Source organism: Calonectris borealis, chromosome 5, assembly GCF_964195595.1.
Source record: "Calonectris borealis chromosome 5, bCalBor7.hap1.2, whole genome shotgun sequence".
NCBI lineage: Eukaryota > Metazoa > Chordata > Aves > Procellariiformes > Procellariidae > Calonectris > Calonectris borealis.
This window is the reverse complement of record NC_134316.1, coordinates 14,378,344-14,393,324: the sequence shown is the minus strand read 5'-3', so window position 1 is coordinate 14,393,324 and position 14,981 is coordinate 14,378,344. Positions and strand designations below refer to the sequence as shown.

The 14,981-nt window shown below is 37.1% G+C and overlaps 1 protein-coding gene across 8 annotated transcripts in view; it reads left to right on the top strand.

Moving 5' to 3' along the window:
• EML1 (EMAP like 1) overlaps positions 1-13,237 on the top strand; it is a 131,535-nt gene extending 118,298 nt beyond the window's left edge. For all 8 annotated transcript variants that reach the window (XM_075151104.1, XM_075151105.1, XM_075151102.1 and 5 more), the window contains 7 exons: positions 2,693-2,760; positions 4,316-4,404; positions 4,928-5,025; positions 5,151-5,238; positions 5,420-5,515; positions 11,278-11,408; positions 11,678-13,237. In XM_075151104.1, the coding sequence (XP_075007205.1) occupies positions 2,693-2,760; positions 4,316-4,404; positions 4,928-5,025; positions 5,151-5,238; positions 5,420-5,515; positions 11,278-11,408; positions 11,678-11,803 (696 nt within the window). In that variant the 3' untranslated portion in view covers positions 11,804-13,237. The remainder of the gene's footprint in view (positions 1-2,692; positions 2,761-4,315; positions 4,405-4,927; positions 5,026-5,150; positions 5,239-5,419; positions 5,516-11,277; positions 11,409-11,677) is intronic.
• The last annotated feature ends 1,744 nt before the right edge of the window (positions 13,238-14,981 follow it).

Sequence of the window (14,981 nt, the reverse complement as noted above, 5' to 3'; positions counted from 1 at the left end):
TAAAAGAAAGGAAAATAAAAGTAGTTCTTTTAATGTAAAAAAAATGGAAATCAATAATACTAAGAGTTTGGCCTGAGAGACAGGCAGATAATTGCATTTTCCTACCTCTTGATCATTTTAAAGTTTAAGATATGTTAATATGATTTGGATTTAAAAATAAGCTGTCTCCCCTTCAGTATTTAGGAATACTGTAGTTGGGCCTTAGGGCAACGGTCAAATCTTGAGACACACCAAAATCTTAATGTGCTTGAAAATCTCTTGGCACTGTTACCAAGATGTCAAATGCAAGATAAAATAAATACCAACACACTTAGGCTACAAACTTCAGGGATAAAACGTATTTTTAAAAAGCAGTGAGCAGTTATAAGCCAAATTTTCCAGGATCTGTCTTGGTAGACTCTCAAGATAAACTGGTGCCTTTTTTTGTTTTGAAATACATCAGTAGCAGTGTACTGTATTGTACTGTATGGAATATGAACACGTTCGATTGCAGCAATTCTCTCACATGCATTTCAGACTGACTCGAACAATGACACGACTGGAAACTTTTACATAGGCCTTTCTGGTCTTTATCATGTTTTTTTTGTGGAGACTTAATTTGATTATTTAGAAATGGTGCATGACTGGTTTTGTGCAAGTCTTGTTTATAAATATCCTGAAGTGGAAAGTAAAATCATTGCTACTATTTTTTATGCTTTCCTAATAAATTTCTTTTTTGTTGGAAAAAAATCATCATGTAATTCAATTGCAGGTACTAATGTGATCCTTTACTCTGCTCAGTGTAAAGGTGTATGTTTTTGTATACTTGCATACACTTTCAAAAACGCTGGGAGAATAAGAAGTTAGTACTTCTGTTTATATTTCTCATTACAGGAACGATATACTGAAGAGGGCCTATAGTCATGGAGAGAATTGCAAGATTTGGCACTTTGCTCTCTTGCAGTCTAAAGAAAAGAGCATTTAGAAGTTGGGGTTGATAGTGAAACATCATTAGTGGACATAAGTACAATATGGAGAATAGGAACAAATCTATTAATCAGATAAGCTGCTATCTCAGAAATAAAGCTACTTAAGTAATCATCAACTCAAAAAAGGACATCGTTTCCACTGTTTTATCCTTTGTGTCCTCTGAAAAACAGAACTGGAGTTTAGCTGATTATGACTTACAGTTAGCTTCTACTAATATTTAGCTGTGGTTTTGCAAATATAAGACGCTCTCTAAGAAACGGTTTTTATTGAAACGTTTAAGAAACTTCTTTATTTACCCTGATTCTTTTGAAAAGATTGATGGCAACAGCAGTAGGACTGTTAAACTAGACTTAGATTTATTTATTTTCCCCTCCAAGTACACACCGCTTCATTAAGACAAGATTTCTATTATCAGTCTTGACAATAATCTCCTTATTAACCACTTGAAATGTTTGAGACTGTTTCATAAATCAGTGACTGATTATCTAGAGTAAATAAATCATTTCATGTTAACCTATTTTTGTCATAGAGATCTATGTAAAAGCTTTTTAATGTCGTTATGCGTACAAGTTACTGCTCAGTAAATTCACTGTTTGAACCTCTGGTTTATTCAAGAGAATATTTTAGCATTTACTATGAAATTATACTTCAAAAAAATTAGCAAATTTTCCTTTCTGGACTACTGTATGGTTTAGAACATGCGTATAGAAATCCTGAATCTCAACAATTCTCTGAGATTTCTTTAGAATTAGTAACGTCTTTGAAATTCGTCACTTGTTTAAAATTAATGAGAATATCCCTTACACCTGGTCTCTAGGGCTAGTAATTACAAATTGCTAAAAATGTGAACAGCTTTACTAAAATGGCTACAATGTGATGCTATTTTAGAATATAGAAAATCAAGGGCATAAGCATTTCTGTGAGATATGTTACTGGATTTTTTTTTGCTTACATTTAAAAATTATTTTTGGCAGGTATCAGAAAAAATAAGCTATTTATTTTGGGACTCTTTGCTGTAACCTGAAAAGTTCTGGAGCTCATTCTTTGTAAAGGAACAAGTATTAGAAAGAAAATGCTTACCTTGTTTTTTGGGCTTATGTTTAAATTGCAAGAAAAACACTGCAATTCTACCTGTCTCCATAATAATACACTATACAAAGTAAAATATTTTAAAATTGCATATCGGAATAAGAAACCCAGTTTATGCCCTTAATCTCCCACTAAGCTGCAACTGGCAGGTGCTGAAAAAGGTGTTGGTGTGTGTAGAAGTTAGACTTTACCCTTCCGCGCAAAGTGATACATACCTTTGTTGGATAAAGTACTTGCTTGTCCTTTAGACAGTGGGTAAACTGCAGCTTTGATACTTAATTCTTTGGTCAGCTCTAATTTAATAAGTTATTTTTATCTCTTACTTGTTTGTGATTTGTTGAGAAGCTGCCTTTGCCAATGTTATTGTTATGAAGTCATTTGCCAAGTTATTTTTAGATGGTGAAGAAAAGAAAACAGTGGCCTTGTATAGAGGGAAAAAAATCTATTGGGTAATATTTCAATCAGTTAAAAATGCTTTTTTCCCCTCAAGTTTGTATTTTAAAAAAACCAAAAAACCCCAAAAAATCAACAAGAGAGACTTACTATGTTCCTGAGGCAGATAATTAAACTGTGTAATTAAACTGTTGTTACTTGGACTGGTAAAAAAAGTGTGCTTCCTTCTGAAACATTTTAGGATCCAGCACAGTCTTCAGGTTTTCATCCTTCAGCATCTGTTGTTGCAGTAGGGACGCTGACGGGAAGGTAAGATGCGCGGCATCAAGCACTACATGATTTTTCCAGCTCACGTCCAAGTTCATGTTCTTGTTCTGCAGGTGTATGCATGACATATATTCTTCCCCTATTGATTCCTATGGAGTTTCAGAGTGAAATTTATTTGTATCGCCTTAGTGCCCAGAAACCCTAGTCTTGGCCCAGTACCCCGTGTTTGCTGAGTGTTGCCTGAACACAGAACGAAGAGATGGTTTCTGCCCTGGGAGAGCGGCAAGCTCAGATCAGCGGGAGGAGGTGGATTTGGACAGGGCAGGCAGTCTAGGTTAGCAGTGAGACCTGCGTGGGAAGTGCTGTCACCATAGCAGTGCCTAAATGTTAAATCTTTGTGTGCATCCTGGCAAAGGAGAGGCTGAAGGAGGACTTTGAGATGACGAGTTAACTTTGCAGATGCATACAGAGATCTTCTCTGAGGCCTGTAGGGCAGCGTAGAGGAAATCGCGTAGAAAAAAGTTGTTAGTTGGAAAATTTTCCAAGTAGTTTATTATCTCTAATGCAGTGACAACCAGAGGCTTTAAGAAAAATTTGGCAAATGTTCCACTGTGCTAGACATAGTGTAAAAACGCATATTAAGAGACTGGTTCCGCCTGAAGAGCGTAAGGCATACACAAGAAGACAAAACCGGGGTGAAAAGAAGTATCGGCATTTTACAGTGCAGATTGAGCCCTTGGTCACATAGCGGGTCAACGGCAGACCCTGGGTTTAGCTCGGTGCCTGTCACGGGAGGAAGGAGTGCCTTCGCCATGACTTCATCCTCTCCTTTAATGTCACTTGAGGGCAGACTTTGCTGTGGGTGTTGAAAACAGTTCCACTTAACTGAGAACATATAGAATGCTTATAGGTTATGAGCCAAGATTATTTAGGGTTGTCTATCAATCCTAAATAAAGGATTTACTTTAGTTACAAGGGAGAAGCTTCAAAAGGAGAAGCTTTGAGAGGAATCTTTTCTTTGTCTTTAATAATTTGATGCAAATATTGAAATGCAAATTTTATCTTTGTTCCTTCTACATGTTTCCACAAATTAAATTTTGGTTCGTTAAAATTAATTAATTAAACTAAATTTATTAAAAATTAATACAGTAATTAATTTTAAAATAAATTAATAAATAAAGCTAATCCTTCTATCAGAAGAGAATGGTCCTCATTCTTGCTTGTGTTTTCCTTTGCTCTAGGATTTAATGTAGGCATCAATTTAAACGTGAGCATAGCACAGAGGAGGGTCATTAAAACAGAAGGGTCATTATATGTAATGCTTACTTTATTCTAATGCATGACACATAGTAAAACAGACTAAAATCTGAAGGCTGATATCAGGGTCAATGTCTGATCGTTTTTATGGTTAAAAAACATGGGAAAGAAACTATCCTTCTGTTAAAGTGAAAATAAACCAAACCGAGTAGCAGTTGCTGTTTTTCTTTTGCTGGTGTAAAACTTATGCTATTTTGACAGAAGAAAAGTTGGTCAAGAATACAGTAGATTGAAATTCCTTATGGAATGATTTATTGGCCTCTTTCTGTATTTACAACAGGTGGTTTGTGTTTGACACAGAAACAAAAGACTTGGTCACTGTACACACAGATGGAAACGAACAGCTGTCTGTAATGCGTTACTCACCAGGTTTGAGAGCGTTTATTTACTGATTAAAAAAAAGTGTTGCATTTTTTTATTAAATTTGGGGTTGATTTGTTTTAAAATAATTCCCCACTTGCCATACTGAAGTTGAAAATAAATATGCTGTGAAACATTGGCAGCACTGAATGGGTGGTGTCTTAAGCTGTAGTTTTCTTTTCCCTCCCTCCCTCCCCCACGTGCTCACTCTAGTTTCGCTGGGAAGGAAGAAAACAAGTATGAATTAACTGTGCAGGTTGTTGCAATCAGGTTAGCCCTAAATGGACTGTAGCTGCTTCCCGAAGTGTCATGTGTTTTTAACAGTAATATTTGCTGTATAAACTTGCTGGTTTGTAATCTTGAAACATGCATCAATATGCAACTGAAAAAGAAAAAATAGAATTTTTTTTTTTTATTTTTCGGTATCAAGGCCTTTAAGAACAGTTCCTCTTGTCTGTGACATACTAACTTTTCAAAGTTAGCTTAAGTTCTTTCTTACGGGAATAATTACTCTTCACTTTTGTGTTTATAGATGGAAACTTCTTGGCAATAGGTTCCCATGACAACTGTATTTATATCTATGGCGTAAGTGAAAATGGAAGAAAGTACACTAGAATTGGCAAATGTTCGGTAAGGAACCTTTTTTTCTCTGGGTTCAATATTACCAACTTAAGTAAGTTTTGTGGCACTGTATTAATACTGTCACATTGAGAGATACTGTTAGTGCAGTTAATACAACATTTTTCTCTTTGTAGGGTCATTCCAGCTTCATTACTCATCTGGATTGGTCTGTTAATTCACAGTATCTTGTGTCTAATTCAGGAGACTATGAAATCTTATACTGTGAGTAAGAATTATATTTGGTCCTTTTGTGCAAAGTTCAGGCAGTCTAATACAGATTTAAAATTTAAATGAGACCCTATAACTGCCAAGATAGACCATATGTTTTAATCTGGTGCAATCAAAAATCTATACGATTTGAGAATTAAAAATGTTATCTTGTGTGGTTTTTTTTCTTTTGTAGGGATCCCCTCTGCTTGTAAACAAGTCGTGAGTGTTGAAACAACTAGAGATCTAGAGTGGGCTACTTACACCTGTACTTTAGGATTCCATGTTTTTGGTAAGTATCTTTCCTCTTACAAGTTTGTACCATTCTTCTTATTAACAAACACTTGGATTGCCAACTTTTTCTTATGAAACATGACTATTCATGTTTCAGGGAAAAATACAGAACTTCTGTTATGCCATTTTTATTACAATCTGTCCTCTTATTTCAATCCAGAAAGACTCTGATTTAATATTCTTGCTAGCTTCAAGTATAAATATTAAATTACAACATAAGTGGGAGACAAGGAAGAAATCACTCACTGCCCTTTCTGTCACACTAGAGCTGCTTCTCGTCTCTTTAAATTTAAAGTACCAGTTCCATAGAATTATCGTTTATTTAGGCAGCTACTGGGCCAAATCCCCTTACCAGAACCAGTTTCATTTGCACCAATTACTGTGCAAACTCCAAATGGGTGACAGTATCTGTCATTAAGTACTTACAATGTATTTTGATACAGTATATAACAACTAAATGAGGTGAAAGGAATGCAAGAAGAAAGAAGAAAAGTGTAACAAAATCAGGATGGTTTGTTTCCATGAGACTTCTCTTCTGCCAGTTTTCAAGGAGCTGCTTTCCCCAGTGTGCTCTGAAGCTTTGTACTCATTCCACAATGTGTGCACAACTAGACAGATCGTTACAAAAGCTCAGTACAAGAAGCTTCAAATTCTTGAGTCCGCAAGATAAAATAGGAAGCCACGGTAGAAGTTCAGAGAAGAGTCTGGTTTAGTATAAGCAGTAAGCAAGGAAGATTTTCACCCATTTTTCGAGTAGATGCAGTGATGTGTTTGAAAGCAGCCAGAAAGGACATGTTTTTAGAGCCTAGAAGATGGCATGGCAGTAGCAATATGCTGGGAAGAAACATTCAAATTTTCTAAAATTTAACTGACAGGCAGTGCTTGAGTATCACTACAACACACAGTTTAGTAAAAGGAGGAAGTCCTAGAAGACTGGCTGCATGTTAACTTAATGTGTTTCTCATATGAGGGATGAAGGCCCTTATAGAACTATCAGCATATTCCTGGGCTTTGGGTATACCTGACACACAGTTACAGAGCCACAAAGTCTTTGCATTTAGCATCAAAGGTTCAGATATTCTGAAATGATGAATTCTTTAAGCGAGTGACTTTATGATTGGGATTAATGCGAAATATAGTGCTAATAGAATGTGGGGCTGCTTGTGGTGCATAGAGTCTTGTAGGAGAGGGGTGTCACACCTAGGAGGGGTTTTTTCTCCCTTGGAACAGATGAGCTTTTGGAGCAGGTCTGTGGAACAAAATGATCTACTGGGCCGATGTGGAACGTGTGGAAACATCATATACTTTTTTATACTTACAGTCCTCCATGCTGAACTGGTGTAATTTAAGCTAAAGCAACAGGGATGAGGAATAAATGAAAGTAGTTGCTAGTTTTAATAATTATCACAATTATTATTTTAGTAATAAAGATTGTGAGAATGTTCATCAAATGAATGGAATTTTAAAATAAAAGGATATAACTTATACAGAAAGGATGTGTAATGCCAAAGTGGTGGAACTTTTTTATATACGGAACATGGTGCCATATATGCTGAGGATTCGTAGCTATACAGTTAGGTTCAGACTGGGAAGTTACAAAGACAATGCATAATAATTATAGATGAAAAAAAGAATATTAATGGTGGCAGGGCTATACTGTTGCCCATCCTTCCAGAAAGATCAAATGAATGGATTTTTTTTTTAATAGCTAGCAGAATCAGTCAAATCACAGGAATTTCTGAGGATGTGAGATTTTAAATATTCCAGTGTCTTTTGGGAAAGGAATTGCAAGTACACTGGCTAACCAGCAAGTTCTCAAAATTCTTCTGATACAGAAAATAGATAAGCACCTAGAGGGGAGGTTCTTCCAGATTTGATTCTGGGGAAGTGGAAAGAACTTGCTGAGAATGTGAATGCACCTTGTGTAGGAATGACTATGGAATCAGGGAGGTGTGATCCTTAGTATAGGAAGGAAAAAGAGCAACAAAATGAAAATAATAGCCTTCGGGGAGGGAAACTGCAAAAGTCCAAAGCCTGTTAGGGAAGATAAGAAGTTGGAGAAAAGATGAGATGCAGTAATTCCTTAAAAGGTACAAAGGGCACAAACTGCCAGCCCAGAGAAAAGATAGAAATGACAGCAAGACTCAAACTTGGTTAAACCGTTTGTACAAGGAAGAGGAATGCAGAAAGTAGAAACTGTGTTGGAGGACCAAGGAGACATACAACCAAAACCTAAACATAAATGCAAGTGACAAGTACAGTAATAAAAGAAGGGCCAATGACAATATTGGTCTGCTATGCGGAGAGGAGGGAGAGGAGAGATGACACTGCTAAAGCTGAGATGTTTAAAAAAACCTTTTTTTTTCTTTTTAATATGTCTTCATTAGAAGACCTACTGCAATCTGATGACTAACTCAGTTAGCACCAGTAATGAAAGGATAAGACCTCTGCTTTCAGTAGGGAGAGAATAGATTAGAAAATAGTTAGGAATTAGATATTTTCAAAGTATCTGAGTGTGATGAGCCGTGTTGAGTCTGTAAAAACAACTGGTTAGCATAATCTCAAGACCATTAGTACTTATTTTCAGGACCTCACAGAGAACAGGCAAGGTACTGGAAAAATGGAGAAGAATGAATGCAACGTCTGTGGAATCATATACTTACCTTCAGAGCCCATTTGGAGAGGATAAAGTGAAAAGTTAGTGGCTAGAATAATAAATTGCAGAAACTCATAAATTATAAATTGGAAACCAGTCCGGTAATGTTGGAAGTCATTCTGCTATTCAGTACTTTGGGAGCTCAGAGCAGCCAGCATGAACAGTCTTTAAATGCTTGCTGGGAATGCCCCACTGGATGTGGAAGAAGCAATCACATCATCAAGGACATGAGGCATCTAGTATATTGATTTTTCAGTAGCTACTGGCTGACTGAAACTAGGGATATTTTCTCACTCTAGTAGAACCACATAAAATATGCGTAGCACTCGCAGAGCAACATAGCCAATGCAGGGGGAAAAATTAACATTGATCTGTTGAACACCTGTCTTCAAGCATGCAAACGGATTAGTCAGCCTGGAAACGTTTTAGAGATTATTCAAATGAAAATCAACAGCATGTAAAGTGTGTCTGATGGAGGATATTTTAGTGATACAAACACAAGTAAATGTGAAGGACTAAAGACTTTAAAACACTTGCTGATCTGTATGCTCTCGCAAAAGCCATGCGCTGCTGGATACGCAACCAAAGCATCAGTTCATATCATATGCCCAGTTTTGGAAAACGTAGTATTTGAGGTGAAGGACAGGAACAGAAGAAATCTAAGATGCTGTGCAAAGCCTGACAACGTTGCAAGCAAAGCAGAGCTCAGACTGGTTGGGTTCAAAACTGACTAGAAGGCTGTACACTGAATATTATGATTGTTTGAATATATTTATTAATAGCATGGATGATAAAACAGCGTGTATAATTTGTACGTGGCGTGAAACGGCAGGATTAGCAAATTGTCTTGAGAAATAGAGGAATGGTATGAAAAAAGGGACAATTCAATAGAGACAAATAGGAGGTTGCACACTTGAACAGCAGAACCCAGTTGTACAAATACAAAACAGGAGGAGGAGGAGAGCAAGCAAGAGAGTAGATTTGCACAGAAAGATCAGATTACTCTTGCATACAAACTGAACGTGAGTCAACAGCATTATGCTGTTGTAGAAAAGGCAGATGCATTAGCGGGATACGTAATGAAAAGGATGCCATGCAAAATGTGAAGTAATCATCCATTTATCAGTATCTGTTTCAGTCACAGCTGGAATAGCTGCTTCTGGTTTTTGCACGTTGGACCAACAGATAACTGAGTGCTGACTAGCAAGAATAATTATCCATCTAAATATTGTTCTGTGAGAAGAGATGTAATGAATGAATTTTAGACAACAGAAGGAGAAAAAATGCATGGCATTGATCTTCAAATAAGAAAAAGGAAACGGTCTCTTTTTCCATGTCTACAGAGGATGGGAAGAAAAAAATGGACTAATTTTTCAGCAAAGGGGATTCAGTTCACATATTTGGAAAAACTAACAGTGAGGCACTGGAATAAATTTTGAAAGAGCACAGAGTCTCAAAAAAAAACCAACCCTGATATGATCCTTACCCCATTTCAAAATGGCAATCTTGTTTCTTAAACCATTTCCTTTAGGGGTTATCTCCAGCTTGTCATGAAGATGCCTGTCTCTTTTCAGCTAGCAGTTGATGTTCATACAGCCTCCTTTTTGTCAAAGCAGTTATTTAAAACAGCTTTTCTGTGTCACTTCCTTCTACATATTCATAATTCCATGAGTAGCAATTACCGTGTTTCTTCTTTGCACTTTCCTTTTCTTTCTTCCCTGCCTCTTTTTTAATACCCCGATCTAGCAAAGATGTGTTTCTACACACGTCTGGAGAGTTAGTGGCAGCCCACAAATCAGAACTTTGTGTCATTTTAGTTACAACAATTTGTAATTCAGTATAAAGACATGGAATCACTTCCTCCTAGTGCTTTTGAATTGCTGTGCGATGGTACAAAGACTGTATTTGGGAATAATTACATGCGGATCGAAGGCTAGCTGTTTCCACAGGGCAGGGCAGATGCCCACTTTGGTGTTATCAGCAGCCCAAAGAAGGGACGCTGGAGTGCGCCTGCCCTGCCCGCAGGTGTAGGCATCCTTCCAGGAGATGGGAGGGCAAGCAGGGGGAGTAGCAACTGTCTCATCCTGACCTGTAATAACAACGAAGGAAGAGCATGCGCTCAAGTGGTCGGACTTCAGGGTCTGACCTGCAGGGATGTGTGACATAGGGACAGTCACTGAAAATCATAACGCCAAGACAAGGCGGGTTTTTTGCCAAATCATAATGGCAGAACACACATTGTAACTGATTATGTCAGTGGTCTCTGAAAGTTAAGTATCATTTAGGTTGAGTAGGGATTAGATAAAATCTGAATTACGAAAATCATAAAAAAACCCCACAGTACTGCATACAAAAAAATAAAATTTCAATAACTGGTTGGATTTTATTACAGTTGCAATTTGTTACAGGCAAGTATTCAGAGGCTTTAAAGATGTGGTGCATAGATTTGGTCCTTGCATTGATGAGCCTTCTATAGTTTAATTATAGAACACCACTTTGTGCAAGAACAGCAAGGAGTAGAGGACGTGAGGAAGGAGGAGAATTACTTACAGTAAAACAAAAGCATTTAAAAAATTTACAGTAGGTTCAGTTTCTTTTGGAGGGATCCATTAATTACTAAATAACATTTTAAACTATATAATTTCTTGTTTCATAGGCTTTAGACTTTAGTAATATGAAGAAAGTATGTTGAATCATACATAGGTAGTTTTTTAGACTACAGTGGTATGAAGAAAGTATGTTAGCTCATCCAGAAGCAGAAGGGAAAATAAAAGCAGTAACTGTTATTTTTCTACATAACCATGTGAAAATTCTTTTAGGCTCAGACACATGACTGTAATTCAGCAGAATTCTTTTTTTCAGAGTAAAAAGCATTTTGCTGACTAGAGGAAATAAAGTATTTGTTTATGTGCTTGATTTCCTATTGGGATCTGGTCTTTTGCTGGTGCTGAAGTACGCACACTGACTCAGCTGCAGTTATTTTATAGTTTTATCTTCTTTCTTTTTTTTAAACAGTTAATCCTTTATTCATATTTTAACAAAACCGTAAGCTGTCACTTGTATTTCCATTATAAAAACCTTTAATTAGTCCCTCTGTGTTTCAGGTGTATGGCCTGAAGGTTCAGATGGAACAGATATCAACGCTGTCTGTCGATCACATGGGAGAAAACTGCTATCAACGGGGGATGATTTTGGCAAAGTACATCTCTTCTCATATCCATGTTCACAGTTTAGGGTAAGGTATTTCCAAAAAATTTACTCTTGTAACTTGCACAAATGTGTTAAATGTTGTTATCCTACGTACAAAAAAAAAAAAAACGGCAATATGTATATGCCTAAGGGATTTACTTAAGGTTGATTGACCCTACAATTAAATTTAAAAATTAATTTAATATTAAAATACTTTAAGAGAATGATGTGGTGCCTCGATTTCATTGTTGTATGAATGTTATAACGATATGTTTTTATGACAGTTAATATTCTCACTAATATGGTGTTTTCTAGGCTCCAAGCCATGTGTACGGTGGACATAGTAGTCATGTAACTAATGTAGATTTTCTCTGTGAAGACACCCATCTCATCTCCACAGGCGGAAAAGATACAAGTATTATGCAGTGGCGAGTCATTTAAAGGAAACATCAGTGTGAACATACACAGTTGAGTCGACCATGCACAGAACTTATGTATAAACTGTATATTTAAAACTTAACAGTATGTTTGCAGTTTAGCCTGGTCACTGTGATTTTTGTTTAAAAAATTCTTACAAACCTCAGGAAAATTAAGCCCTGTGCTGGTTACCTTACTCAGTCTAGTGATTTTTTGTTTTCATTGTGTCACACCTTAAGAATGCTCGTTTTCTCTTCTGTTGTACAATATACAATGCAGTACAAGTTTAATATAAGAAATGTGGCTTGACAGTTTGCAATACAGCGGTATCAGCAGAATGTGACTATCTTAAATGTTTCCTATAAACACTGCTAAAATGGTCACAAAAATGCCTTTCAAAGACTGTATATATGTGCTTATTTGTTTCACTATCTACACTTTGTACTGTATATCTACTTATTTAGAAAAATCTATGACAATGTCGAGGTACCGAATTGTTTCTGATGGAGGATGATGAATAGATACAAAAAGTATAAACCGAGATGTAAGATGCAAAAATAGTGTTCTAGACCTGAAAATGTGAATGCTGGTAAATTTGCATTCTCCTGGGAATAGCGCACCTTGGGTGTCACCCGTGAGGAGTTGTGTTCCTTTTCAAGTGAATCAGCAGGTTATGCCCCAGTTTGACCTGAATATCTCAGCAGGGTTTACAGATGTCTATGTGGTTCAGGTATTCCATATGAGTTTAAATTAAAATTCTTTTTACTTGTATATGAACAATTTCTTTTTGAAAACAAAACAAAAAAGCTTGGCCACATCCCCATTTTTGGTTGATATATTTAACTAATATGTATATTAATCAGCATGATGCTATATTGTACATGTATAAGATTTTAGCAGTTCATAACAAATGGTAAGGCCATCTAGCTTTACTTTTTTATGCTTATGGATATTGTATATTTGTATTTTAAGACCAAGTAGACCAAGTCTAAAGATATCTTTTTAAGTGTACCATAAACCTGCAGAGGGTAAAGGAAGTCTTGGAAGCCTACATGAGATATTAATGTGTAACTTCTGGCCCCTGTGTTTTGTGCATGGATGGATATTTATAGTATGAAATAAGATTGTGTTTTGCAATGAAGTAATAGTGGAGGTGGTATAAAATGGTTAAGAAGGCCTTATCAATGTTGATTGTGACACAGATTGAAATGTATTGTTTACTTTGAGGAATGTATCTGAAGAATTTTAAAAGAGAGGAGTTCTAAGCGGACTCGAAAAAGGTAATATTAAAATTTTGCTTGTAATGGACAGTAAACGTTAATTCTCTGAACTCTAAAGCACTGGTTGTTTAGAGTGATTTAAATGAAATGGAATCGATAAATTTTGAAACTTTTTTATTACATCTCCAACCTCCTACACTGAAAGTGCAGGACACCAATAAACATGTATTAAAGTGAATTTTCAATGCATTCTTCCTGGTTAGTAAAATATCTTTGTTTCAACATGAAATACTTCTAGAAGAGACAGGCTTTTAGTTAACGACATGCATTTGTGATTTCTCGATTAAAGCTGCATTTGAAAATATTTGGGAATAAAATCTAGATTTTGGGGTACATAATTTCATGTGTGAGCATGACCCTGTGAATGTGCTCCCTAATGCACACCTAGAAAGTCAAACTCCAGCTTCACAGCAGGGAAGAAGGACACGCCGCATGCTTTCACTTACAAACTGCCTTGGTTCTGCCTCCTAGTACCCATCACTTATCCCTGAGCGCTCGGCTGGTGGAGGAGTGTCATTCCACTGCGCATGGCAAGAGCTCCTGAAAATTTCTCTGGGTTAGGAATTTGTCCTCTCGCAAGACATTTGAAGACCAAGGTTTTGGGGTCACTTTAACCTGACGTTATCTAGCACTGTCTCTGAAGGAAGAGGTCTTGCCCCCAGCTGCTTATTACCATCTCGTGCAGCAGCACGAGAGTTATTGTGGCCATAGGGAGAACCCAGCTGGGAGAACCCAGGTTAAAAAAAAAGGCCAAGCAAGCAAATAACAGCTACTACAAAACAGCAAATCCTTTTCCTCAGTTTCCTCATCTGGTTTAGCTGTGCAGCTGTATGAATGCTTGTACCGAGCTTGTACAGAGGCAGGAGCAATGTGGAGAAGTGGTACATGGGCAGAGGAGCACTGGAACGACTTCTTTTGATGGCAATGTCAGGCTCCCTCTGTTTGAAGTGTGTGAAACTAAGGCATAGTATCCCTACCCTTTCTAGGGTTAATCCAATCCTAAGAGGTCGTAATACGCAAGTGACAGATTCTTATCTTGTCTGAATACTTGGATGATTATGCCGCGACACCTTCTGTTTTGGTTTTTTTTTTTTGCTTTTGCAGACGGGGTGCTTTCAGGTTTTCTGCTTTCAGAATTGGAGGTGATTTGTCATTACTTGCAACAGAGAAAACAGGAGTTGCAATTTGGGTTGGCTCATTCCCTTTTCATCCTTCTCCCACGGAGGTAGTCTTGGGATGTAATAATGTATTTGTGATCCCCTTCTTCATTTTAAACTGTTATCCTTTACAAGAAATAGATGAGGAATCTTGCAAGTTCATCCCTAGGGTTACTGATCAAAGGGGATTTTCAACAATCCCATCCCATCTGTGCCTCTGCTGCTCTTCTGTTTCTAACTTTTGTTGTTAAATGTGTCTTTGTTCCTCTATGAAAACCTGATAAGCATATTAGCTGAATTGGCAAATGGTGGGTAACGTCTTGAGCCAAATATCCGTTTGATGACTGTTAAAGTGATTCTTCTTTCTTTATCCAGGAAATTCTACACAATTTTGCCATTGTTATATATAATCTTCAGCTCTCCCCACTTCCAGCCTTGGTTCTTGCGTTTATTTGTTTTCTCAGCAATGTCCTCTTTTTTGCTTTAAAAGAACAAAAAAAAAAAGGAAACAAAGAGTTATTACTGAACTTTGCGTATTTCATTCCCTCAGCAGCACCCAGGACTCTTACACCTGATTCCTTCACCTGATGCTGTGTCTGCAGCCGTTGTCTTTTCCTGCCCTTCCATGGAGCGTAAAGCTGGTTCTCAAGTCCGTGGCTGGAGTTACGGCTGGGCTTCTGCTTCTGCTCCTTCCCTCCCCTGATCTTGGCTGCAGCAGGTGTAGTGTTGCTCAGAGAAGAGGCTCATCTCTTCGTGTCTCTTGTG